This window comes from Ictalurus furcatus, chromosome 15, assembly GCF_023375685.1.
Source record: "Ictalurus furcatus strain D&B chromosome 15, Billie_1.0, whole genome shotgun sequence".
Classification (NCBI taxonomy): domain Eukaryota; kingdom Metazoa; phylum Chordata; class Actinopteri; order Siluriformes; family Ictaluridae; genus Ictalurus; species Ictalurus furcatus.
In genome coordinates this window covers 9078075-9104769 of record NC_071269.1, presented here as the reverse complement: position 1 = coordinate 9104769, position 26695 = coordinate 9078075, and the positions used below count along the sequence as shown (strand labels likewise).

At 42.9% G+C, this 26695-nt stretch overlaps 3 protein-coding genes across 5 annotated transcripts in view; 1 reads left to right on the top strand and 2 right to left on the bottom strand.

The window, feature by feature from the left end:
- Window positions 1-1288: 1288 nt before the first annotated feature.
- On the bottom strand, window positions 1289-8236 carry atp1b2a (ATPase Na+/K+ transporting subunit beta 2a). Of its 2 annotated transcripts, none has more exons than XM_053643232.1 (7): window positions 8005-8236; window positions 5201-5329; window positions 4928-5032; window positions 3746-3951; window positions 2836-2895; window positions 2566-2661; window positions 1289-2387 (listed from the first exon to the last, which is right to left on the bottom strand). In XM_053643232.1, the coding sequence occupies exons 1-7, from the start codon at window positions 8102-8104 to the stop codon at window positions 2223-2225; spliced, it is 861 nt and encodes a 286-aa protein (XP_053499207.1). In that variant the 5' UTR covers window positions 8105-8236; the 3' UTR covers window positions 1289-2222. The 2 variants fall into 2 exon arrangements, with proteins under 2 accessions (XP_053499207.1, XP_053499208.1); XM_053643233.1 differs by lacking the exon at window positions 8005-8236 and adding an exon at window positions 5773-5834.
- Window positions 8237-11736: 3500 nt separating this feature from the next.
- actl6b (actin-like 6B) lies at window positions 11737-20289 on the bottom strand. Its single transcript, XM_053643622.1, has 11 exons — window positions 20263-20289; window positions 20131-20149; window positions 19969-20044; window positions 19675-19700; window positions 19234-19274; window positions 18104-18242; window positions 14777-14868; window positions 14634-14695; window positions 13433-13513; window positions 12771-12838; window positions 11737-12564 (listed from the first exon to the last, which is right to left on the bottom strand). Exons 1-9 carry the CDS (start codon window positions 20287-20289, stop codon window positions 13480-13482), a joined length of 516 nt encoding a protein of 171 aa, XP_053499597.1. The 3' UTR covers window positions 11737-12564; window positions 12771-12838; window positions 13433-13479.
- A 3025-nt stretch (window positions 20290-23314) lies between these two features.
- The window catches only part of LOC128619153 (kinesin-like protein KIF1C), a 12714-nt gene continuing 9333 nt past the window's right edge, over window positions 23315-26695 (top strand). The window contains exons 1-4 of one of the 2 annotated variants that reach the window (XM_053643111.1): window positions 23315-23470; window positions 25577-25701; window positions 25860-25936; window positions 26315-26494. In XM_053643111.1, coding sequence (XP_053499086.1) covers window positions 25599-25701; window positions 25860-25936; window positions 26315-26494 — 360 coding nt within the window. In that variant the 5' untranslated portion in view covers window positions 23315-23470; window positions 25577-25598. The other variant, XM_053643110.1, reaches the window with a different exon arrangement.

The following is a 26695-nucleotide window of genomic DNA, read 5'->3' as shown; positions in this document are numbered from 1 at the left end:
AACACATAACCTTCTAACAACCTTGTGTGTGTGTGTGTGTGTGTGTGTGTGTGTGTGTGTGTGTGTGCAATAGAAAACTTTTTGAAAAAAGCTATTTTTTCAAACACAAATTTATTTCATACATTTCATGTTTCATTATAATATTAATTTATACACTGTTTCAGCTTAGACAACAAACAAACAAATAAACAAATAAATAAATAAATAAATAAATAAATAAACAAACAAATGTGATATTTGCAGATCACCAGCAGGAACAGCAGTGACTTTACACAAGCACATTCTTACAATGACCAACAGTTCAGTCGCGCGCACACACACACACACACACACACACACAAACACACAAAATTTCGAGATTGCATGAAAGATGGACAATGTGAGCAGTGAGTTGCGTGTATTAGCTCAACAACAACTTAAAAACAAACAAACAAACAAATAAATAAATAAATTAGCATACAGCACTCATGATATAAAGGTCAAATGTAGAAAAAAAAGTAGACGAGAAACAGACTTTGGTGACACAAACAGACCACCTGCAGCTTCACCTGCTAATATTGCTATGCTAACAGTGCTAAATAAGTACATACAGTAAGGACAAAATACTAAATGCTGTAAATGCAAATGTAGTAAGTTCTATTGTAACTAAGCTTATGCTAATAAATGTTACATGCTAACCTTCTGTGCGCTAACTGTCCCAAACAGCAAGTGCTTCTGTGCTTCAACATCTAAATGCTAATTTGCACAACAGAATGATAATCAGTGATCTTAAGAAAATTTTGATAGCTTTCTATACTTACATTTAAAATGCTAATATTAAAATAATTAGTGTTTCAACAGACGCTAACAAGATAAACAGCAGGAGAAATATTCTTTCATTAATGTATTTCAATCAGTATTGGCAAATTCACACACTCACACACACACACACACACACACACACACACACACACACACACACACTATTGCTTAGTGGACATGTAGTGTGTGCATCTGACCCCTTCTCTCTGATGTGTACGCTATCTAGTGCACTGAAAGATGGTGAATTCTATAGCATGAAGCTGATTAGCTATTCAGTCGGAATGATCTGTTGCTGAGTGTGTGTGTGTGTGTGTCACTTAATATTAAATACTAAACATCAACACTAAAAACAGCAAAGATCAACAAACAAATAAAAACAATTAATAATGGCAAATACGTGATCGTTATTTTTAAACACAGCACAGGAGAGACAGACAGACAGAGACAGACAGACACAGACAAATAGTGATTATGATTAGAGAATCAGGACAGAGAGAGTGATAGAGCTTCTTATTATCGGCTGTAAACTGTATTAATATTACTGTGATGTGTCGTGATTAGCATTAGCACTAACACAATAAACATCAGCAGGGGCGAAGAAGTTAAAGAACAAACTGAAGTAAAAACAAAATCAATAAAATTAATGTGACTTACACACACATACACACGCGCACACACACACACATCTCTTCTCTGAAGCGTATTTGCTGATATTCAGGTTTAAACTGATTGGTGATTAGTGATTGGTGATTGATATGTGCAGCATCAGCGTGTTAATATGTTTATTATATAAATAAATAAAATAAATAACAGCAAATAAATAAATGTTGTTCACACAATTTAGGCCACACCCACTCAACAGCAGTAGCTCCTCCCACAAAAGCAAAACTCTTTATGCCCAGCCTTAAAGCCTCAATCTGATCTGATTATCTGTATATTTTTCTTTCAATTATGGAATGATTTAAACAACATACACAATTACTGACACACACAAACCCATAGACACACACACACACACATACACAAAAAATGTTCCCCGTTACTGACAAAGTCAGACTGCAAATCCATCATATCCTCAAACAAGAAGTAAACATCATGTCATCTGTTAGGGACTCACTGACTAACTGAAAACTCTGTGTGCACGTGTGTGTGTGTGTGTGTGAGAGAGAGAGAGAGAGAGTGAGCGAGCGAGAGAGAGTGTGTGTGAGAGAGATTTTCTAATTTGTCTGTACCTAAGCTTTAGCAATAAAAATGTTAATAGTTTTCATGCCAATAAAGCAACTTTTTGACTTGAGTGTCTGTGTGTGTGTGAGAGAGTGTGTGTGTGTGTGAGAGTGAGCGTGTGTGTGAGAGTGAGTGAGTGAGTGTGTGTATGTGTGTGTGAAGTGTGAAAGAGTGTGTGTGTATGTGTGTGTGTGTGTCTAGATACTGTTGATGCGCAGTTTAAAGGAAACTCGGCCAGCGAACTTGTCACGCTCGCTGAATTCTGTGATTGTGTTGGAGTTGATTTTACATTCAATGTTCACATCAGTGTCCAGAGTTACGTTCACAAACTTCACCGCTACCAGAGGCTGAGTGTAGTTCACCTGGAGACACACACACACACACACACACACACACGTCCATAATACATCTTATCATGCTTCGTATTACATGGCCATTCAAATGTGTAAATGATGGCAGAAGGTTCACAAACAAATGACATTAAACAATTAAATTTGGAAATGCACACATACATACACACACACACACACACACACTCACCTGGGCGCGTAGGCCATAGTACGGATAATACATCAAATTAAATGTCCCATTAGGAGGAAAATAAGTGACATCAACAAAATCATTGTTCACCTCCTTCTACAAAGAGATAGAGACAGAGGTTGTGATGAATGTGTGTTGTGTAGTTTATAATGTAGAACATGTGTTTGTATTAACCACACACACAGACTCTCTCTCGCTCGCTCTAACAAACACAGGAGTTTATGAATATAATAACTATGTGAGTCACGTGTGTGTGCGTGTGTGTCTTGCCTTTGTTCCACAGGTGATATATGGAGACTGGCCATCTTTCCCTGGCAACATTCCAATAACCTAAAAAAGGTCAAAACAATAACTCAAAAAGTAATTAACCATTATTAGTGTGTGTGTGTGTGTGTGTGTGTGTGTGTGTATGTGTGTGTGAGAGAGAGAGAGAGAGTTTGTGGGATATATATGAGCTGTGATTGGTCATTAGTAATGTCTCTGTTGTGATTAATATCATTGCTCATTAACTGGTCAACGACCAATAATTAATCACACATTTCCCCTCTTAAAGTATTGGAACGGCAAGGACAATTCTTTTTGTTTTTGATAATAACAAATACACTCTTCACCTTCAGGTGAAACCCAGGGCTCAGACCAAGAGTAGACATTCAGAACTATTCATTTTAAGCTAACAGGATACACCTGGGCAACAAGAAACACCTGTCAGTCACAGGTTCCAATATTTTTGATCACTTGAAAAATGGGTGCGTTCAAATAAAAGATGCCATGTTCTAAATAGTTTAATAAATCTAGATGTAAATATCAGGAAATGAGGCTGAAATTCTGATCTATCATCTCATTCATCTTTTGATCTCAAACCCAAATGTCTTCAGTGTTCAGCACAAACAAGAGAACCGGCCTTGTGTTCCAATACTTTCAGAGCAGACTGCGTGTGAGCTGTGATTGGTCATTGGTGATGTCTGTGCTGTGATTAGTCATTAGTGGTATCTGTGCTGTGATTGGTCATTGTTGATGTCTGTGCTGTGACTGATCATTAGTGGTATCTGTGCTGTGATTGGTCATTGGTGATGTCTGTGCTGTGATTGGCCATTGTTGATGTCTGTGTTGTGATTGGCCATTGGTGATGTCTGTGCTGTGATTGGCCATTGGTGATGTCTGTGCTGTGATTGGTCATTACCCTGTTCAATTTGATGAGCACACAGGGTTTTCCATCGCTGTAACCGTAGGTTCGGTCAACAAGTCCAGAACAATCCTCAAGCATGGTGCGGTTAAACTGACACGCCCTTTTGGGGTTATTACGCACATTCCCGCTGTCCTCCTGAAAATAATACTTATCCGGAGTACATGCATCATTATTCAGCACCTGCTGAGAATTATTATAAGCTAGACAGGGAGAGAGAGGGAGACAGACAGAGAGAGAGACAGCGAAACAGAGAGAGAGAGAATAATTGCCTCAGGCGTACCACAGTTGTTGTTTTTTTCAGAATTTCATTTCTCACATACAGTGACCCACACTCACTACACACACACACACACACACACACACATACACTGACCCACACTCACACACACACACTGACCCACACTCACTACACACACACACACACACACACACACACACTGACCCACACTCACATACACTGACCCACACTCACTACACACACACACTGACCCACACTCACTACACACACACATACACTGACCCACACTCACACACACACACACTGACCCACACTCACTACACACACACACATACACTGACCCACACTCACACACACATACACATACACTGACCCACACTCACACACACACACACTGACCCACACTCACTACACACACACACATACACTGACCCACACTCACACACACATACACATACACTGACCCACACTCACACACACATACACTGACCCACACTCGCTGACCCACACTCACTACACACACACACACACACACATACACTGACCCACACTCACACTGACCCACACTCACTACACACACACATACACTGACCCACACTCACACACACGCACAGACACACATACACTGACCCACACACACACACATACACTGACCCACACTCACACACATACACACTGACCCACACTCACTACACACACACAGACACACATACACACTGACCCACACTCACACATACACACCGACCCACACTCACACACACCCTGACCTACACTCACACACACACTGACCTACACTCACACTCACACACTGACCCACACTCACACACACACACACACACACACACTGACCCACACTCACACACATACACACACACTGACCCAAACATACACACACATACACACACATACACACACACACAAAGATGTACTGTACTTACGGGTGAGGAAGGTGTTGAGTGCCTGAACATATTTGTCCCAGCTTTCAGTGTTTTTTATATTATATATGATTTCCAAATCTTCACCTTTAGGCCTGATCATCAATCCTACACACACACACACACACACACACACACACACACACACGTAAGGGTACGTTGTGTAATGATATCACAATAAAATTCAATTTGTGTATATGTGTGTGTATACATATACGTCCCTGTGAGATGTGTGTGTGTGTGTGTGTGTGTGTGTGTGTGTGTATGTGTGTATACCTGGTGTAGCAAGTCGGTCCTGCCAGGTTGGTGTATAATCATCAAGTGTGAGCAGCATAACGTACATGGTGAGGCAGAACATTCCAGCAAGAAACGTGTAGAAGACCACATAGAAGAGCAGAATCAAACCTACACACACACACACAGAGAGAAGTAGAAGAAAGACATCAGTGGTGAACATGTTATAAAGAACAACTGGAGTGTCTCAGTGTACTGTCCCTGTGCTCCGGTCACTTTCTCTCACTCTCTAACTCTCCACCTCGGTCTCTCTCTCTCTCTTATCAGACCATGTTCCTGTGTTCCTGATCCCATGTTATGTTCATGTGTTTCTAATCAAATGTTCCTATTTGTGTTGTGTTCCTGATCCAGTTAACATTAATGAAATGTATATAAACACACACACACACACACACACACACACACACACACACACACTGGGTGGTCTGGGCTTGAGATTGTCCATAGTGGATTTGGTCTGCACTCATATAGTGCTTTTATCCAAAGCTCTTTACACTGTGTCTCATTCACCCATTCTCACACACACACACACCAATGGCAAGGCTCTAGCTTACCATCGGGAGCAACTTGGGGTTCAGTGTCTTGCCCAAGGACACTTCAGTGTGTGGAGTCATTTGGGCCAGGAATCGAACCGCCAGCCCTACGATTAGTGGACAACCCACTCTACCACCTGAGCCACAGCCACCCCATGTGCTGAAGCACCCAAAACTCAGGAGGGAACCCTGGAAAGAGCAACATCCATACCGGTACCAGACGGGGAAGCGACAAGCACTGTGAGGCCAGAATGGGAAACAATGACCACCGTGAGCCAGAAGTGGAAGTGACTAGCAGTAAGCAGTGTAAGACCAGCAGGGGAAAGACGACCACTGGGAGACCAGCGGGGGAGAGCGATGTCCTCAACAAAGCAAAGAGGCAGAGCAACAGCCTCAGCAAAGCAGGGAGGTGGCACAGTGTCCTCAGGAGAACAGGGAGGAAGAGCAATGTCCTCAGCAGAACAGGATGGTGGAATGATGTCCTCAGCGGGTTAGGGTGGCGGAGTGCCGTCCCCAGTTGGCCACCCTAACAAACAACCAAAACGTAGGAAAAGAACCAAGATCTAGGGAAAACCAACCAAAATCAACACAACACTATTACAGGAAAATGCCAAGTAACTAAGGAGAGAAAATAAATTTTAAGGGGGGGGATTGTCCATGGTGGACAAGACACTTTTCTTGAAAAAGTCATATTTGGAAATCTAAAATGTGTTGTCAATACTACACTCTTAAAATAAACTACAACATCTAAAATGAAATAAACATTTATGACTAAATTTGCCTAAGACTTTTGCACTTTATCTAGTGGAAAGCCGTCCCAGAAGAGTGGAGCTTAATATAACAGCAATCAACTACTAATATTATTATTGTTATTATGTACAGAATGTTCGGGAAGCTTCTGTGTTCTTCCACTTCGTGAGTAGATGCCTGATTTGTTTCAGTGTGTACTTTGAAGGGTTTTGTTATTGTGTGTGAGACCCAGTTATGCACCATTATTCTCTTCCATTATTCTCTCTCTTCATTATAGCCCTGAGCAAATGTCAGAACAGCGCATCTACAATCCTGTCAATTTAATCCCTCCATCTTCCTCTTTATCTCTTGTCTCTCTTATCTCTATCTTATCTATCTCTCCATCTATATACAGTGTATATATATATATATATATATATATATATATATATATATATATATATATATATATATATATATATATATATAGACACACACACACAGTCTATCTCTGCCTCCCCCACTCATTCAGGCACTAATGGTGATGTCATCGTAGCACTGTGCCCTGTGGTTCACACACACACACACACACTATATTATATAATGGATGAGTGTGTTGGGGAGATGCAGGAAATCTCGTCATCTGAGTGCTTGTGGATCAACCAGAAAGAAGAAAAAAGAATGAAGCTCAGTCAATCACACAGCTGTATACCGCACATCTGTATATATTTGAGGAAATGGTACAGTCCAGTGTAGGGGTGTCAAGGTGTAATTTACTCGAGATATGGATAAACAAACGTTACTGTATAACAAAGTATACTACAGTGATTTAATACATCATTTTAAACCCCTCCTTTAATCTTAGCACACACACACACCTTTTTTCAGACCCTGTGGAAAACGTAGTTTATTATGAATACAGAAGAAATGTGCACGCAGATGTGACATTCATTTTGGGTGCGCATGGGAGCTGCAGATTCTTATTTCAACCATCTGTGATTTTACAGTAATCTCTCTCTCTCTCTCTCACACTCACACAGTAGGCCTTACAAAGCTGTTAAGCACACACACTCCCAGACACACACACACGCACACAAACACACAATAGGCCTTACAAAGCTGTTAAGCACACACAAGCACACACAAACACACACACGCAGTAGGCCTTACAAAGCTATAATACACACAACCACACACACACACACACACACACACACACACACACGGTAGGCCTTACAAAGCTGTTATACACTCCCACACAGAACGCAGATGAATCGATTATATTATGCTTAATGAAATAGCACAGGAGGCCGCGCAGGTACGTCCGGATCCTGCGCTCTTACATAAGCGACTGTGTGTGTGTGTGTGTGTGTGTGTGTGTGTGTGTGTGTGTGTGTGTGTGTGTGTGTGTGTGTGTGTGTGTGTGTGTGTGTGTGTGTGTGTGTGTGTGTGTGTGTGTGTGTGTGTGTGTGTGTGTGTGAGAGAGAGAGAGAGAGAGAGAGAGAGAGAGAGAGAGACTCTCACCCCAGCTGCTTGCGGTTCGGCCCAACAGCTCGTGTGTGCGCGGATTCCAAAAGAATTCTTTCCATCCGCCAGACTCCTTCTTCTCCTCTGGTTTTGACATGTTTCCGCTGCAGCGCTGTTTATTTCTGTGTTTATGTGTGTATGCGTGAGCGCTGTTAGACCGGTGCGGGGCTTAGTATGTGTGTGTGTGTGTGTGTGTGTGTGTGTATGTATGTGCCGCAGCGCGCACTATAATCCGGGTACAGTACTGCGGTAAAAGCGAACGACCGCGTTGCATGGCTCCACCCCTTTCTCCGAGATTGACAGACTGAGTTGGCCAATTGTGGAGGATCGACACACACTCACGCGCGCGCGCACCCACACATACACAGTAGCGCGAGATCAGCATCACCCTCACGAAAGCAAAATTAAAGCAAAGAATTTAATGATTAACATAAAAGAACATGTTATGTTATAGTGTGTGTGGGGGGGGGGGAGGGGGGGTGGGGGTGGTCACTCTGTGTTTATAAAGCTGTCATGTCTATAAGTAGACTATAATAAATTAAATGCACCTTTATTTTTTTTCCTCTTTAATATTCCCCTCTCCGCCACTAGAGGTCCCTGTCTCTCCGCTTTACACTCCTCAGACTTTTTCTCTTTTTTCCATCGGTTATTTATATCATTATTGATATAAAGGTTCTTATGCGAGTTGTTTCTATAAATCTGTTTTGTTAAGAATCTCATTAGTGAGAAGAACAAACTGCTTTGTGAAAGTGAACAGAAAAGTCAGAGTCTAGAAAAGAAGATAATTTAATTTTTGAAGATCAGCATCAAGGATGTAAAAAGACACACAAGATCTGTTACAGATAACACAACTACCTTTACATTTTATTTCATTACTCACTCATTAAACCTCACTCTCTCTAGTATCTGCCACCACTGGGCCCCTGAGCGAGGCCCCTAACCCTAACCCTCAACTGCTCAGATGTATAAATGAGATAAATGTAAGCTGCTCTTTATGAGGTCGTCTGCCAAATGCTGCAAATGTGAAATATCTAGTAATGTTTCTCACACTTTTAATAAACAAGTCTGTAATAAATGTCATTAAGTGTGTAGTTACAGCGGTGTAGAGGTGTTTCACTATCTGTATAAAAGTGGCTTTATAAACACACACTTTTCCTGATTTAAACACTTTTATCTGGTCATTTCTGCTAAGTTTCAGTTTCTGTGGTCTTAAACTGAGAGAAATGTACTATACTTAAATATGTGGTAATAAAGTGTGTAATTGCTGGAATCAGAAACTGCAGGTGGTTAGATGAACACTAGTGTGTGTGTGTGTGTGTGTGTGTGTGTGTGTGTGTGTGTGTCAGCAGAGGTTATGTTTCAGCTTTCTTACAGGAATAACAGACAGAGGAATAAACAGAGTGAATGACAGACAGGAATAAACAGAGTGAATAACAGACAGGAATAAAAAGAGTGAATAACAGACAGAGAAACAAACAGAGTGTGTTACAGACAGAGAAATAAACAGAGTGAATAACAGACAGAGGAACAAACAGAGTGAAAAACAGAGAGGAATAAACAGAGTTTATCTATTGACATTGGACTGTCTGATCATTCAGCTGTCTTTTTTAACCTCGAACTGTATCATTCAAGTGAGCCTACCATCCGAACAGTAACCTTCCGGAAGTGGAAGTCTATCGATCACACAGCTTTCTCCAATTCTGTGGTTTCCATCCTAAGCGATCTTCATCCCTCATCACCGGAGGAGAAAGTTCTGCAGCTAAATTCCACTCTTGCTGCTAATCTTGACACTTTTGCTCCTAGAAGGTCACGTAAGGTCACATTCTCCCGCTCTGCTCCCTGGTATAATGACAATCTGTGCTCTAGAAAGGCTGTATGTCGGAAAATGGAGCGAAAATGGCGCCTTACTGGACTGAATGTCTACTATCAAGCGTGAAAAGATCTTCTGGGGGATTATCGTGCACTACTGGAGACTGAAAGATCCTCTTACTTCTCTCAGGCTATTGTAAATAATCAAAATAATCCCAGACACTTGTTCCAAACCATAAACAGATTGCTTCAAGTTAATGCTATTACCACTTTGCCTGTTTCTCAGCAGCTCTGTGATTCTTTTCTACAGTTTTTTAATTCTAAGATTGTTAATGTTCGCAAAGAAATTCCTGTTAACCCTGACTGTGCCACTTCACTCCTTCGTCTGTCTGGGTTCACTGGTGCTTCTTTCACACATTTCTCACTGCTTAATTCTGAGGCTCTCACAAGGGAGGTATCCAGCATGAAATCTACCACTTGCTTGCTGGATCCAGTTCCTACAAATTTATTCAAATTGTGCTTCGCTGTGTGGTGCCCTACTCTCCTCAGCATTATAAATTAATCACTGGAGACTGGGGTCGTTCCAGCAGTACTAAAGACCGCTGCTGTTACACCTGTACCAAAGAGAGAAAATGTTTCTGTGGATGATTTTAACAATTTTCGTCCCATCTCAAATCTTCCGTTTTTGGCAAAAATACTTGAGCGTGTTGTTGCCTCTCAACTCTGTACTCATCTTACAACCAATAACCTCTTTGAACCCCTTCAGTCAGGTTTTCGTAAATTTCACAGCACTGAAACGGCGTTGGTCAAAGTCACCAATGACTTGTTGATGGCCTCTGATTCTGGAGCTACCTCACTTCTTATTCTTCTTGACCTTAGAGCCGCCTTCGATACTGTGGATCATGGTCTTTTACTTACCCGCATTGAAAGTGTTTTTGGTGTGTCCGGGACAGTTTTAAACTGGTTTAAATCCTATTTTACTCACCGTTCCCAGTTTATTTCTATGTGTGGCTTTAGGTCTGACACTTGCTCGGTGCTCACTGGTGTTCCTCAAGGTTCAGTTCTAGGCCCTCTACTCTTCAATATTTATCTATCTCCACTTGGGCATCTGCTGCGATCGCTTGGCCTCCATTATCACTTTTATGCCAACGATACCCAAATCTACATTCACTCTAAATCTGGTGAAAACATTGATGCTTGTTATCTTTCTGACTGTATTTCTGAGATAAAAACATGGATGAACAATAACTTTCCCTTGCCTGAACAGCGGGAAAACTGAGGTTATGCTTATAGGTTCTCGTCATCAAATTCGCAAAGCGGCTCCACTGTCTCTGTTGATGGCTCTGTTTTAGAGACCCAAAGTAAGATGAGGAACCTTGGTGTAATTTTTGACCCCAGCCTCACTTTTGATTTTTTTGTTCAGGGCACTGTGAAGGCATCCTTTTTTCACCTCAGAAATATAGCCAGACTACGCCCCATGCTAAACTTATCTGTCGCTGAAAAGTTGATTAATTCATTTGTTGTCACACGGCTGGATTACTGTAATGCCGTTTTAGCCGGAGTTTCTAAAACCGCAATAAACAAACTGCAATACGTTCAGAACTCTGCCGCCCGGATCCTGACGGGAACCAAGAAATGTGACCATATTACTCCTGTTTTGAAGTCCTTACACTGGCTCCCGGTCAGGTTCTGTGTCGATTTCAAGATCATGATGTTGACATACAAGGCATTACATGGATTGGCTCCGCAATACTTATCTGGCTTATTAATCCCTTACACCCCAAATCGCAGACTGCGCTCCTCACAGTGTAATCTGTTAACTGTTCCACAAACACACCTAAAATCTATGGGTGACAGGGCTTTTTCTGTCTATGCTCCTTCACTTTGGAACTCTCTTCCTCCTGAACTCAGGGAAGCCCAGACTTTTGGCATTTTTAAAGCTCTTCTCAAGACACACTTTTTAAAACTTGCATTCGACTGCTGATGTCTTTTTAGATTGTTTTATAATTATTTTTATTATTAATGTTGTTGTTTTTGTTCTTATTAACTTTTATTTGTTTTATTTTTCTGTGGACTGTGATTTTATGTACAGCGCTTTGAGAAGCTGCTTTAAAGGCGCTTTATACAATAAAGTTTATTATTATTATTATTAGAGTGAAAAACAGACAGAGGAATAAACAGAGTGAATAACAGATAGAGGAACAAACAGAGTGAATAACAGACAGGAATAAACAGAGTGCATAACAGACAGAGGAATAAACAGAATGAATAACAGACAGGAATAAACAGAGTGAATAACAGACAGAGGAATAAACAGAGTGAATAACAGACAGGAATAAACAGAGTGAATCACAGACAGCAGAATAAACAGAATGAACAACAGACAGGAATAAACAAAGTGAATATCAGACAGAGGAATAAATAGAGAGAATAACAGACAGTAATAAACAGAGTGAATAACTGACAGGAACAAACAGAGTGAATAACAGACAGAGGAATAAACAGAGTGAATAACAGACAGAGGAATAAACAGAGTGAATAACAGACTGAATAATGAGTTGAACTTTATTAGAAATCACTTTGTCAGATGTTTATTATTGCTGTGATTTAAGGACATTTTCTCTCCACACTCTGTTTCCCACCTTCATCATATTCCTGCTTCGAGATCCACATTTACTGGAAAGTGCCATGTAGATGAAGGGATGAATTTCAGAGTGTTTATCCCAGAGCAGGACTAAGCTGGTGATCCTAAGGTGAGTTAAAGAAGAAGTTCGGTTGTAAAGATACAGAATAAAGATTTAGATGTGTTTCTCACCAGCGACGCCAAAATCAAGCCACCGATCCACGAACTGAGGCGTCGCTCCATCGAATTGTTACTCGCAATCAGCTTCAGCCTCATACTCTACACAGAGAGTAAACCAGAGCAACTGCCATATTGTGTGTGTGTTACTTACAGGCGGTGCTTTCTGCGATAGCTCCCTATTGAGTCTTTCAGTGAATCCTTGCAGCAAAGTATTTCCACCTGTTACAATGACACTCCCATAGAGACCCTCACACACACACACACACACACACACACACACATATATATATATATATATATATATATATATATATATATATATATATATAGCCACCAAGCTAGTGCACTCTCAGCACTGGTCCTAAGCCCAGATAAAACAGAGGGTTGTGTCAAGAAGGGCGTAAAAAACTTGTGCCAAATCAAATATGCGGATCATAAAATCATAACTGAGATGGATTGTCTGCTGTGGTGACCCTTAACGGGAGCAGTTGAAAGAAGTAGAAGATATATGCGTGTATAAATTTCTATCAATAAATATATCCTGATACTGGTTCACTAGATCATGGACTAAAAGTAACATCAGTCTAAAAAAGTAAACACACGGTATAAAACCCTGTTTGGGAGATGAATATAGTAAACAAATAACAAGACACAAAAATGTATTTAAGTACTCCATTAAGTGGAAGGTCTTTAGTCATCGTTTGAAGACAGAAAAAAGAAGAGCTGTGAAGGCTTTGCATATGATATGCGTTTATCATCATTCTATAAAGCACACACAGACACACACATACATACACACACACACACACAGACCTGTTTGTAGAAAGTTGTGTAGGGAACATACAGGTCTGATATCGATGTCACACATGCTGATGCTGGTCACTCTGACAAACCCTGCACACACACACACACACACACACACACAGCACAGGAGAGATACACAGACATGTAGACATAGTAAAATGAAATGTAGTAAACAACATTTTCAGTCTTGTGTGAGTAATTCGGTTCAGTTCAGTTTTATTTGTATAGAGCTTTTAACAATGGACATTGTCCCAGAGCAGCTTTACAGAAATATATAAATTCAGGATATAGATTTTAAATGTATGAATTTATCCCTAATGAGCAGCCAGAGGCGACGTTGGTGAGGAAAAACTCCCTGAGACGATATGAGTGTCACGATTCCCCCTTGAAGCAGTGTGCTCTAAGCGCAAATGCGCGAGCACCTGCTTTTCCGCTGTCGACCGTAGTGACATTGGGACACGTGTGTTTTGTTTATGTTTGTCATGTCTCCTCCCTGTTCCGTCATTGGCTGGGAATTCACGTGGGTCTGTATTGCTCCCAGCTGATAGCAGTTTACACGCTAATCATGTCCGCATATATACCGCGCGCTTCCCAGCACACGAGGTGGAAGATTAAGAAGTCGTATATAGTAAGTAAGTGTTTAGCGTTAGTTTAGTTCGTGCCATAGCCATAGCCATAGCCATAGCCATAGCCATAAGCGAGTTCGCGCTGGATTATCCGCTCCCAGTCCCTCGCCTTAGTTCGTGTCTTGTTTTGTTTAACGACCTAGATTCCTGCCTTGCCCCGTGTATGCCTGTTTGCCAATCGCCTGACCTCTTGCATGTTTATGGATTACGTTTTGGATCACGTTTAGGATTTGTCTGCCTGCCTGTCTCTTTAAATAAACAACTGTTATCCTGCACTTGCATCCGCCTTATCTCTGGTCCGTCACGATGTGTGACAATGAGGAAGAAACGTTGAGAGGAACCAGACTCAGAAGGGAACCCGTCCTCATCTGGGTGACACCGGATAATGCGATTATAAATAAATACACCCCTTCTATAAATGTGCTAATACTACGTGCTCAAATAGTACAGTTGTGTAACCAGGAAATTCATTAAGTAATGAGTTGCTGAGGCTGTAGCAGGTTAATACACCAGTGATTATATGAAACAGTCAATTGTTATTGTGTGTGTGTGTGTATGTATGTGTTGTTTTCAAATCCACTCACTGTTCATCATACGGTGAGTCAGAAACTTGAAGCACTGAAGCCTGAAAATCCTGAATCACCTCCTGATAGACAGACAGAAAATACAGTGATAAACTCTGTGTGTGTGTGTGTGTGTGTGTGTGTGTGTGTGTGTTTGCCCTTACATTACACATATATGTGTGCCAGGACTTTGTGATAAGAGGCAGTTTGTCTTTCTTTGTCCACACATTGGACGAGCTCCCTCTCTCACAGGCTCCTGACAGAAAGACAGACAGAGAGAGGAGTAGTGACTAGAGCAGGGAGTAATGCATAGGAAATGGAAGGTAGTGAATAAGAAGTAGGGAATAGGTAATATGGAGTAGGAAGACATTTGTAGTGAGTAGGGAGTAGTGAGTAGGGCAGTGGTCGTAGGGCAGTGTTCGTAGGGAGTAGTGAGTTGTGTGTAGGGAGTAGTGAGTAGGGCAGTGGTCGTGGGGCAGTGGTCGTAAGGCAGTGGTCATATGGCAGTTGTCGTAGGGAGTAGTGAGTAGTGCGTAGGGAGTAGTGAGTAGGGCAGTGGTCGTAGGAAGTAGTGAGTAGGGCAGTGGTCATAGGGAGTAGTGAGTAGGGCAGGGGTCGTAGGGAGTAGTGAGTAGGGCAGTGGTCATATGGCAGTGGTCATAGGGAGTAGTGAGTAGGGCAGGGGTCATAGGGAATAGTGAGTAGGGCAGTGGTCATATGGCAGTGGTCGTAGGGAGTAGTGAGTAGGGCAGTGGTCATAGGGAGTAGTGAGAAGGGCAGTGGTCGTAGGGAGTAGTGAGTGGGGAAGTGGTCATATGGCAGTGGTCGTAGGGAGTAGTGAGTAGGGCAGTGGTCATATGGCAGTGGTCGTAGGGAGTAGTGAGTAGGGCAGTGGTCGTAGGGAGTAGTAAGTAGGGCAGTGGTCATAGGGCAGTGGTCGTAGGGAGAAGTGAGTAGGGCAGTTGTCGTAGGGCAGTGGTCATAGGGCAGTGGTCGTAGGGAGTAGTGAGTAGGGCAGTGGTCGTAGGGAGTAGTGAGTAGGGCAGTGGTCGTAGGGAGTAGTGTGTAGGGAATAGTGAATAGGGCAGTGGTCGTAGGGAGTAGTGACTAGGGCAGTTGTCGTAGGGAGTAGTGAGTAGGGCAATGGTCGCAGGGCAGTGGTCATAGGGAGTAGTGAGTAGGGCAGTGGTTGTAGGGCAGTGGTTGTAGGGAGTAGTGAGTAGTGTGTAGGGAGTAGTAGTAGGGCAGTGGTCATAGGGAGTAGTGAGTAGGGCAGTTGTCTTAGGGCAATGGTCGTAGGGAGTAGTGACTAGGGCAGTGGTCGTAGGGAGTAGTGTGTAGGGAATAGTGAATAGGGCAGTTGTCGTAGGGAGTAGTGAGTAGGGCAGTGGTCGCAGGGCAATGGTCATAGGGAGTAGTGAGTAGGGCAGTGGTTGTAGGGCAGTGGTTGTAGGGAGTAGTGAGTAGTGTGTAGGGAGCAGTAGTAGGGCAGTGGTCATAGGGAGTAGTGAGTAGGGCAGTTGTCGTAGGGCAATGGTCGTAGGGAGTAGTGAGTAGGTCAGTGGTCATACGGAGTAGTGAGTAGGGCAGTGTTGTAGGGCGGTGGTCGTAGGGAGTAATGAGTAGTGTGTAGGGAGTAGTGAGTAGGGCAGTGGTCATAGGGAGTAGTGAGTAGGGCAGTTGTCGTAGGGAGTAGTGAGTAGGGCAGTGGTCGTAGGGCAGTGGTCATAGGGAGTAGTGAGTAGGGCAGTGGTCGTAGGGCAGTGGTCGTAGGGAGTAGTGAGTAGCACAGTTGTCGTAGGGAATAGTGAATAGGGCAGTGGTCGTAGGGAGTAGTGACTAGGGCAGTTGTCGTAGGGAGTAGTGAGTAGGGCAATGGTCGCAGGGCAATGGTCATAGGGAGTAGTGAGTAGGGCAGTGGTTGTAGGGCAGTGGTTGTAGGGAGTAGTGAGTAGTGTGTAGGGAGTAGTAGTAGGGCAGTGGTCATAGGGAGTAGTGAGTAGGGCAGTTGTCTTAGAGCAATGGTCGTAGGGAGTAGTGAGTAGGGCAGTGGTCGTAGGGAGTAGTGTGTAGGGAATAGTGAATAGGGCAGTGGTCGTAGGGAGTAGTGACTAGGGCAGTTGACGTAGGGAGTAGTGAGTAGGGCAGTGGTCGCAGGGCAATGGTCATAGGGAGTAGTGAGTAGGGCAGTGGTTGTAGGGCAGTGGTTGTAGGGCAGTGGTTGTAGGGAGTAGTGAGTAGTGTGTAGGGAGCAGTAGTAGGGCAGTGGTCATAGGGAGTAGTGAGTAGGGCAGTTGTCGTAGGGCAATGGTCGTAGGGAGTAGTGAGTAGGTCAGTGGTCATAGGGAGTAGTGAGTAGGGCAGTGTTGTAGGGCAGTGGTCGTAGGGAGTAATGTAGTGTGTAGGGAGTAGTGAGTAGGGCAGTGGTCATAGGGGGTAGTGAGTAGGGCAGTGGTCATAGGGAGTAGTGAGTAGGGCAGTGGTCGTAGGGCAGTGGTCATAGGGAGTAGTGAGTAGGGCAGTGGTCGTAGGGCAGTGGTCGTAGGGAGTAGTGAGTAGCGCAGTTGTCGTAGGGAGTAGGGAGTAGGGCAGTGGTCGTAGGGAGTAGTGAGTAGGGTAGTGGTCGTAGGGAGTAGGGCAGTGGTCGTAGGGCAGTGTCAACCGCAATCGACTGGTAGATCTTCATCACTGTCCCGGTAACTCCCAAAAATAAAATAAAAATAAATACAAAAAGACACCATGCCTGATTAATGTTTTGCAGTTTTGCAAGCGTCTCTCTCTGTTTTTCTTGATCCAACTGCCATATTTATTTTCATTAAACTGACCAATGAGATAAGAGAAGAGCACCGGTCAGTTACTATCCCAAACGTCAGCCAATGAGGAAACGGTTAAGCTAGAATGGTGGAGGCTCCATGAAAGAAGACGAAAACATACAATTTCCATCCAGAATGGGAAGAGGAGATCTTTTTACCTTACCTTTACCTGATGACAAAATGGTCTACGATACGACGGATAACCAAGAGTGTGTATATGTATGTGTGTGTGTGTGTGTGTGTGTGTGTGTGTGTGTGTGTGTATGTGTATGTGTGTGTGTGTGTGTGTGTGTGTGTGTCTCAGTGTAGTCATGTACACAACAAAGTTGAAGGAATTTCACAGAAATAGTGAAGTTAAAATGTTGAAATCCAAAAACTCCTCATGGACGTTGACCTTCGGCTTAGTTTCAGACTCCTGCAGACTGATGTTGATGTTAATCACTCAGTGTTAATACGCAGAATAAATGAAACTCAGGTACATCACACAGGAAAAGTGTTATAAACAAATAACATAAAATATTTCATTATTACATTTTTAAAAACAAATGATGATAATTTCAAGCTCTCTCTCTCTCTCACTGTCAAACTCACTCAGTCCCACTCTCAGTCCCACTAACAGTCTCACTCTCAGTCCAACTCTCAGTCCCACTCTCAGTCTCATACTCTGTATGAATTTACCTTGCTGTAGGACGTACCCATCATGCACTGGGATGGCCGTGGTGTGTGTAGCTCCACTGTCCAATACAAGTCCAGTGGCACGGCCATTCGCAAAACTGTGGACAACTGCGTTAAGGCTGAAGGTCACAGAGACATCGTTCTGAAACAATGTGATGTGACTTAAATACATTAAATCTGACCTTCTAAACGTCTAAACTCAGAACCTAAACTCTGACCCTCAGAGCACAGATCTAACCTAATCCATCACACATTAACTTTCAGCTAAGTCTCTACACCTTGCAGTAAGTTAGAACTTGCCAGATTGTAGTTGGCTAGGTAATTAATGCCGTCAGAACTAGCATCTGGAGCTAATCAGTGATTTTTTTTTTTTACCTCAATGATTCTCCACAGTTCTGGGATAACTCTGAAACAGGCTGCAGGTTCTTCTCTACAGAGATGTAGACTGCATCACACTCAACATTAGATCTGATCCTGTAGATTATTTTGTCCTTATTTTGACCTGCCAGGTGGATTCCATCCCTTCCACAATGCTCCAGACCATCCATTAATGTCTTCGATCATTAACGAATCCATAGCATCTGATCATTTACCGACTGCCTCCAAGACAGCAAGAGTTATTAGTATCATGAAGAAACCCACTCTAGATATCTCAGACATCAGCAACTGGTGATCCACATCTGCTCAATTCAGACTGTCCACTGGTGTTCCATAAGGCTCAGTGCTGGGTCCTCTTCTGCTCTCTCAGTGAGGTCAAATCCTCTACACCTGCTCTCTCAGTGAGATCATATCCTTACATGGGTTTTTTAACCACTACTATGCTGATGCTGATTGTCTACTTTCCTCCCTCAGACATTCGTTTCTGCACGTATTTCAGAATGTCTGGCAAACATCTCATCTTTGAAGGCAGCTAATCATCTGAAAGCAAATCCCAGCAATACTGAGCTGATGTACTTCCCTGGAGATGCAACCCCAGTTCAAAATCTTGTGATCTCCCTGGAAAACTCTCAGATCTCACAATCTGTCACTACATGCAACCTCGATGTAGTTCTGACTAACAAACTGTCCTTATCGCCTCTCATTGCTAAACTGACTCACTCATGCAGATTTCTCCTGTACAAGTGTCCACCTACCTTACAGCACTTGGCTGATGGGCTCCTCCTGCACTGGCAGCCTGTGATTGGATACGCTGTTAGCACTGCAGTTTTGCAGAGGAAGAGGCGGGGATGTTGTAGTGTTCAGGTGTAGTGTATAAGTGTAGAGGTATAGAGGGAAAGATGAAGGGATAGATGGAGGTATAGAGGGAAAGATGAAGGGATAGATGGAGAGATGATGGGATAGATGGAGGTATAGAGGGAAAGATGAAGGGATAGATGGAGAGATGATGGGATAGATGGAGGTATAGAGGGAAAAGATGAAGTGATAGATGGAATTATACAGGGTAAGATGAAGGGATAGATGGATAGATAAAGGGATAGATGGAGAGATGATGGGATAGATGGAGGTATAGAGGAAAAGATGGAGGTATAGAGGGAAAGATGAAAGGATAGATGGAGGTCTCGATGAAGATGCACCTTTGGGCAGTCCTCTCCAGCGTAATCTGCTCTGGTGGAAAAAGAGCCGATATCAAACACCAACACTCCAACTTCATCTGAGAGAGACTTATTAAACACACACACACGCGCGCGCGCGCACTATGGGTATTTGTGTGTATTAGAAATTGTATTAATACAGATATGCTGACGTGCCGTTTTGTGTGTGTGTGTGTATATTAAGCGGGCAGCTCCGTGGCGCGTGCCTGCAGTAGGCAGTGGCCGTCATTACCGGACACCATCGAGCGCGAGTTCCGGTAGAACTCGGTGTCTTACCTCCTCCGTACACTCCGCCGCTCATCACTCGGGTTTCTGCTCCATTCCCGCGGTGCAGGTGCGCGAGCTCTCAGTTCTGTAGAATCGCGTCACCGTCACTGGCTTCAGAAAGCTCGCGCGTATGAAATAATTCCGCGTATTGACCGAAAAAAAAATACGTACCTGAAGACAGCTCGCGTCTCTATCGCTCCGTAGCCTCTCGAGCATCAACCTCCCGGGTGCAACGCGTGCGTGTGTGCATGCGTATGCAGCTCGCTATAGGTCGAGCTCGAAAAATTCGAACCCAAAAATTACCGTGGTATTTTTGTAAACAGCAACCATTTAAACTTTTATGCAACATCCTAAACAGCCGACTCCTCAATTTTCTGACAGAAATGGCCACAGTCAACGCTAAACTGGCTTCAATATCTCACATCAGACCACATATACACTCTACAAATCTTAATCCACACGCAAAGCAACCAAAATATCTCACATCGGACCAAATATACACTCTACAAATCCTAATCCACACAAAAATCAACCAAAATATCAGACCACATATACACTCTACAAACCCTAATCCACACACAAATCAATCAAAATATTACACAACAGACCACACATACATTGGCACCCTGTCCAGGGTGTACCCCGCCTTGTGCCCGATGCTTCCAGGGATAGGCTCCAGGTTCCCCGTGACCCTGCAGAAGGATAAGCGGTATAGAAGATGGATGGATGGATGGAGACCACATATACACTCTACAAACCCTAATCCACACTCAAATCAACCAAAATATCAGACATCAGACCACATATACGCTCTACAAACCCTAATCCACACGCAAGTCAACCAAAATATCTCACATCAGACCACATATACGCTCTACAAATCCTAATCCACACTAAAATCAACCAAAATATCAGACATCAGACCACATATATGCTCTACAAACCCTAATCCACACTCAAATCAACCAAAATATCAGACATCAGACCACATATACGCTCTACAAACCCTAATCCACACGCAAGTCAACCAAAATATCTCACATCAGACCACATATACGCTCTACAAACCCTAATCCACACTAAAATCAACCAAAATGTCAGACATCAGACCACATATATGCTCTACAAACCCTAATCCACACTCAAATCAACCAAAATATCACACATCAGACCACATATACACTCTACAAACCTAATCCACACGCAAATCAACCAAAATATCTCACATCAGACCATGTATGCGCTCTACAAACCCTAATCCAAATCAAGTCAAGTCAAGATGCTTCTGTCACCCACAAAAGACGGTCTACAGCAGCATCCAGTCCTCCTACACATCTTCTGTCAGACATGGGCTCTGTCAGTTATCCCAAAAAAAACTAAAATAATGATATCCAAAAAAGCACTTAGTCGTCAAGACCAACATCATCATTTCATATTAGACAACATGCCCCTTGAACACACTCAGAACTACACACACCTCAAAAACATCACCAACACGGGAAACTTCAATAAAACTGTGAAACAACTGAGAGAAGAAGCACCAAGAGCTGTTTACACTATTAAGAACAAAATCAAAATTGACATCCCAATCGGAATCTGGCTAAAAATCATTCAGTCGGTTCTAGAACACCATTGTGCTGTACAGATGTGAGGTCTGGGGTCCGCACACAAACCAAGAGTTCAGTAACTGGGACAAACACCCAGTAGAGACTCTGCAGCAGAATTCTGCACAAATATACTATGGGTACAACGAAAAACTCCAAATAACTCCTGCAGAGCAGAATTAGGACTGTACCCGCTAATCATTAAGAGAACCTCTATCACAAAGCACTGAGATACCAAGCGCTAACCCCAGAGAGAAGCCTCCTCAGCAAGCTAGTCTTAGCGCTGACTTTACAATCCAAAACATGTCCAGCCAAACCCCAGACCAAACCTTAGACCAAACCCTAGTTCCAAACCCCAGACCAAACACCAACCCAAATTCCAGACTAAACACCAAACCAAACCCTAGACTAAACACCAGACCAAACCCTAGACTAAACACCAGACCAAACAAACCCTAGACTAAACACCAGACAAAACACCAGACCAAACCCAAGACCAAACCCTAGACTGAACACCAGATCAAACCCTAGACTAAACACCAGACCAAACAAACCCTAGACTAAACACCAGACCAAACCCTAGACCAAACCCCAGACTAAACACCAGACCAAACCCCAGACTAAACACCAGACCAAACACCAGACCAAACCCTAGACCAAACCCCAGACTAAACACCAGACCAAACACCAGATCAAACCCCAGACTAAACACCGGATCAAACCCTAGACTAAACACCAGACCAAACAAACCCTAGCCTAAACACCAGACCAAACCCCAGAAAAAAACCCTAGACTAAACACCAGATTAAACCCTAGACTAAACACCAGACCAAACAAACCCTAGACTAAACACCAGACCAAACCCCAGACCAAACCCTAGACTAAACACCAGATCAAACCCTAGACTAAACAACAGACCAATCACCAGACCAAACCCTAGACCAAACACCAGACCAAACCCCAGACTAAACACCAGACCAAACACCAGATCAAACCCTAGACTAAACACCGGACCAAATCCTAGTCTAAACACCAGACCAAACACCAGATCAAACCCTAGACCAAACACCAGACCAAACACCAGACAGACCAAATCACATTATTAATTCACAAAAAGAAAAATATCTAAAACACTGGACAGAAGCAACAGCTGAACAATGTACATGAGAATGTTATGTCTCCAAACAGAGAATATAAACCTACAGAACTCCTGAACACAGTGACCGAACTTAAACTAATAAAAGTCCTGACCATGTACACACACACACCCCTGTTTCCACGAAGTTCTGTGGAAACAGAACTTCACTTTTTAAAAACACAACCCGATTATGCACACATTACTCACTAAAAGTGTCACGTGTTCATTGTGCGTTCTAACCCCGCCCACCGCAACACGTGATCAAAGAATTCTTTTAGGATGTGCGATTTTCCTTTGAGGTGGAAAAGCTCATTAAACGTCACCACACTGACTCAGTGGTTGTTAACAATCAGATTTACAAGACATTTAATAACAGAAACAAACTATTAAAATGGGTTATGTTAAATGTTTATTTAAACATTCTTTCCCGCTAAAACAGTCACTTCACTTCTCTGTCACGGAAGAATTCCATCAGAGAAATAGTTTTTAACTCAGTGAGGACACAGCGCCCCCACACACTGTCCCCCTACTCTCCGGCCCCTCCCCCGGCCCCTCCCCCCAGCGCAGCTGACAGTGGTATGCTCCATACCGGCGCTGTGCAGTAACCGCGGGCAGTACCACTGAGCTCACAGGGGAGAGAAAAGTTTTTAACTCTCATCCTGGCGTTAGTTTTCCGTGTTCCAGAAAATATGGGCATGGGGGAGATCTAACCGGACGCGCACGCGGACAGGGCGAGCGGAGAGCAGCCCGTTTCCCCGGTACTGTGAAGGTGAGTAGAATTTATTCGGTTCCGCTTCGTTAAATTTCGGTACAAACGGGTGTAGCCTCTACTGTCCTGCCCGGGACTGCCGCACGGGCACGAGCTCCAAAACATCTACCGCCCGTGTGCGCGCGCATCAAAGCAACGGTCCAGTTATTTATAGAAAGCCGTGAGCGCGCGCCTAGAGTCTGAAATACAATGTAGCGGTTTGTGTGTTTGTGTGTGATTTGAGCTGGGTGACAGGACCACATGACGGCTTAGCCACACACACACGCACACACACACACACACGCTCACACACACGATTCACATTTTCCACTCTAACATTTGGAGATCATATTTCCTCTTACATCATTACAATGAGAGATTCTTTCTTAATAATAACATTTCTCTTAAAAGTATACGTGACAAATGTATTGGCACCCCAAAACAAAAACAATGGCTATGTGAATGCACTTTGTCCAAACACTCCATTATAGACGAGTAAAATTATTATTATGTTTTCAGAGAGCGAGAGAGAGTGTGAGAGAGAGCGCGAAAGACAGAGAGAGAGTGTGAGAGTAAGCGCGAAAGAGAGAGTGAGCGAGCAAGAGAGAGAGAGTGAACGAGAGAGAGAGTGTGAGAGACAGAGAGATGAGTGTGAACACAATCCCACCCTGCTGAAGACCACAGTTTGAGAATAACACAGTTTAGCTGATTAGGGATTTGGGGAAGATGTGCAGGATATGAAGACACTTATGGAAGTGTTTTATGGACAATTTTCAAAAGCAATTGCGTTTCCTAATTGACGCATAAATTGTGAAATAATTTAAATGAAAATGGAAATCGTGTCTGCTAAATTTCAAACGGAAACACAAAGTCCATTTTCAATTGCAGTTATGACCCTGTCATATTGTCATAGCAATAGCAGTTACCCCATGTACTATTTCACTTCCTCGGGATCGCACACGGAGCCTGACCAAATTCATACGGAATTGCAAATCCCTTTGCATTTCCCTCCCATGCCTTGTACAGAAACCTGTCAGTCAATGTTGGGGGAGGGACTATACTCCAGTGTGTTTGGATTTTAAGTGATTGCTTTTGAAAATTGTCTGCAAAATACTCCCATAGACACTGACACGGATAAACTCCAGAATCCCAAATCAGTCAGACAGGTTTTACACGTACAGATATCTTTATAAGATTATTCCACTTTTCAGCTCTTTATTAACCATTTACTACTTTATGATCAATAACCTTCTAACGTTCATTTGTTATTAACATGTTATGCTTCAGGTCACCAGAATCACAATAAAGTAATCTAATATTTACACCAATAAAGCAGCAGAAAGACAGAGAGAGAGAGAGAGAGACAGAGAGACAGACAGAGAGTGAGACAGTGTGGATTCTGTAATACCTGTGATGTAAATGGTTCAGATCTGCCACATCATTCCACAACCAGTAAAACCACAGAAATGTCCCTCACCTTGCAGTCGTCTTCTCAGCTCCCAGTTCAATTCAGTTTTATTTTATTTATACAGAACTTGTAACAATGTACATTGTCACATAGCATCTTTAGAGAAACCTGAATATCAATTATAGATGTTAAATTTATGAATTTATCCCTAATGAGCAGCCCAAGGTGACGGTGGTGAGGAAAAACTCCCTGAGACAACATGAGGAAGAAACCTTGAGAGGAATCAGACTCAAAAGGGAACCCGTCCTCATCTGGGTGACACCGGATAGTGCGATTATAAATAAATACACCCCTTCAATATATGTGTTTTATAGAGTCAGATATATCTGTATGTATGAGTATCAGAGTCATTTCTGATTTCATTAGAGTTTTAGCGTTATGTGCAGTGAAATTATCTTCTGTGTAATGATTAGGACTTGACCATCTTTAGGGTGTCTGTGTGACACCATCCACAGCAGCCTCATGATAAACTTTAGGCTCTCCTTGTGGACCTCAGCAGCAGTGAGAGGTTCTCAGGTGAAGGAGGCTCCAAGCAGAAGTAGAGCATCAGGAAGGAACAGACAGGTCCGGAGGGCAGATGAGGACCGCGTCCATTTGCAGCATCTCTAGTGGACTTTTTGTCTTTGTGTGTAATTCTGCTCTCTGATTGGCTCTTTCAGATAAAGGTGGGGGTGGGGCAACATGGCTGCCTCTGTCAAGGTGGCGGTGCGAGTCAGACCCTTCAACTCCCGAGAGACAAGCCGAGACGCCAAGTGTGTAATACACATGCAGGGCAATACTACGTGTGAGTATACACACACATACAACAAACATACACACACACACGGTCTTTAATCTGTTTGATAAAACTGTTATATGTTAAAACGAATTAAAATAAAAACACTTTTAATTAATCCTACGTTACGAATCTCGATGTTCTAACCAGTGATCTTTTCCTCTCAGGCATCAGGAACCCGAATCAGCCAACACACACCGCCAAGAGCTTCACCTTCGACTACTCCTACTGGTCACACACTACAGTAAGCTCCGTATGTGTGTGTGTGTATGTATGTGAGTGTGTGTCTGTGTGTGTGTATGTGTGTATGTGTGTGTGTGTGTATGTATGTGACATATTATTATATTTCCCAATGTGTATATTTTATTAATATTTTTCTGTTGTGTGTGCATGTGTATGTATGTGTATGTGTGTGCGTGTGTGTCTGTCTGTATGTGTGTGTCTATGTGTGTGCGCGTGTGTGTATGTGTATGCGTGTGTGTATGTGTCTATGTGTGTGTGTATGTGTGTGCTTGGATGTGTGTGTGTGTGTATGTGTATGTGTGTGCGAGTATGTGTGTGTGTGTGTGTGTGTGTGTGTGTGTGTGTGTGTGTGTATGTATGTGTGTATGGATGTGTGCAGGAGGACGATCCCATGTTTATTTCCCAGAAGCAGGTGTATTTGGATATTGGAGAGCAGATGCTACTGCACGCATTTGAAGGTTATAATGTGTGTATTTTTGCTTATGGACAAACTGGAGCAGGAAAATCGTACACCATGATGGGAAAACCGGAGCCTGAAGAACGGGGCATCATTCCACAGGTAACAGATAAAATGGCTGCTCTGTGTGCCATGTGTTTCAGTGTTTAATATCTGAATATAAACTAAAATAAAATAATCCAATAATTCAGTTTCCTGTGAGTGGTGTTTATATCAACATCAGGTATTACAGAAAAGATTAATGTTCAATTCTCATGAATGATGTTAATAAGATGACCGTGTATGTGTGTGTGTGTGTGTGTG

Bases quoted from the DNA above. Each gene is read 5' to 3' on its own strand.
- atp1b2a (XM_053643232.1), bottom strand. From the start codon at position 8,104: ATGTCAAAACCAGAGGAGAAGAAGGAGTCTGGCGGATGGAAAGAATTC. The intron at 5,330-8,004 runs GTGAGAGTCTCT...GTGTGTGTGTAG, and splicing joins CCGAACCGCAAGCAGCTGGG to GTTTGATTCTGCTCTTCTAT. The intron at 2,662-2,835 runs GCAAGACACACA...ATCTCTTTGTAG, and splicing joins ATATCACCTGTGGAACAAAG to AAGGAGGTGAACAATGATTT.
- actl6b (XM_053643622.1), bottom strand. From the start codon at position 20,289: ATGGTTGCTGTTTACAAAAATACCACG. The intron at 19,275-19,674 runs GTGCATCTTCAT...ATCCAATCACAG, and splicing joins CTGGAGAGGACTGCCCAAAG to GCTGCCAGTGCAGGAGGAGC. The intron at 18,243-19,233 runs GTAGGTGGACAC...ACATTGTTTCAG, and splicing joins CATCAGCCAAGTGCTGTAAG to AACGATGTCTCTGTGACCTT.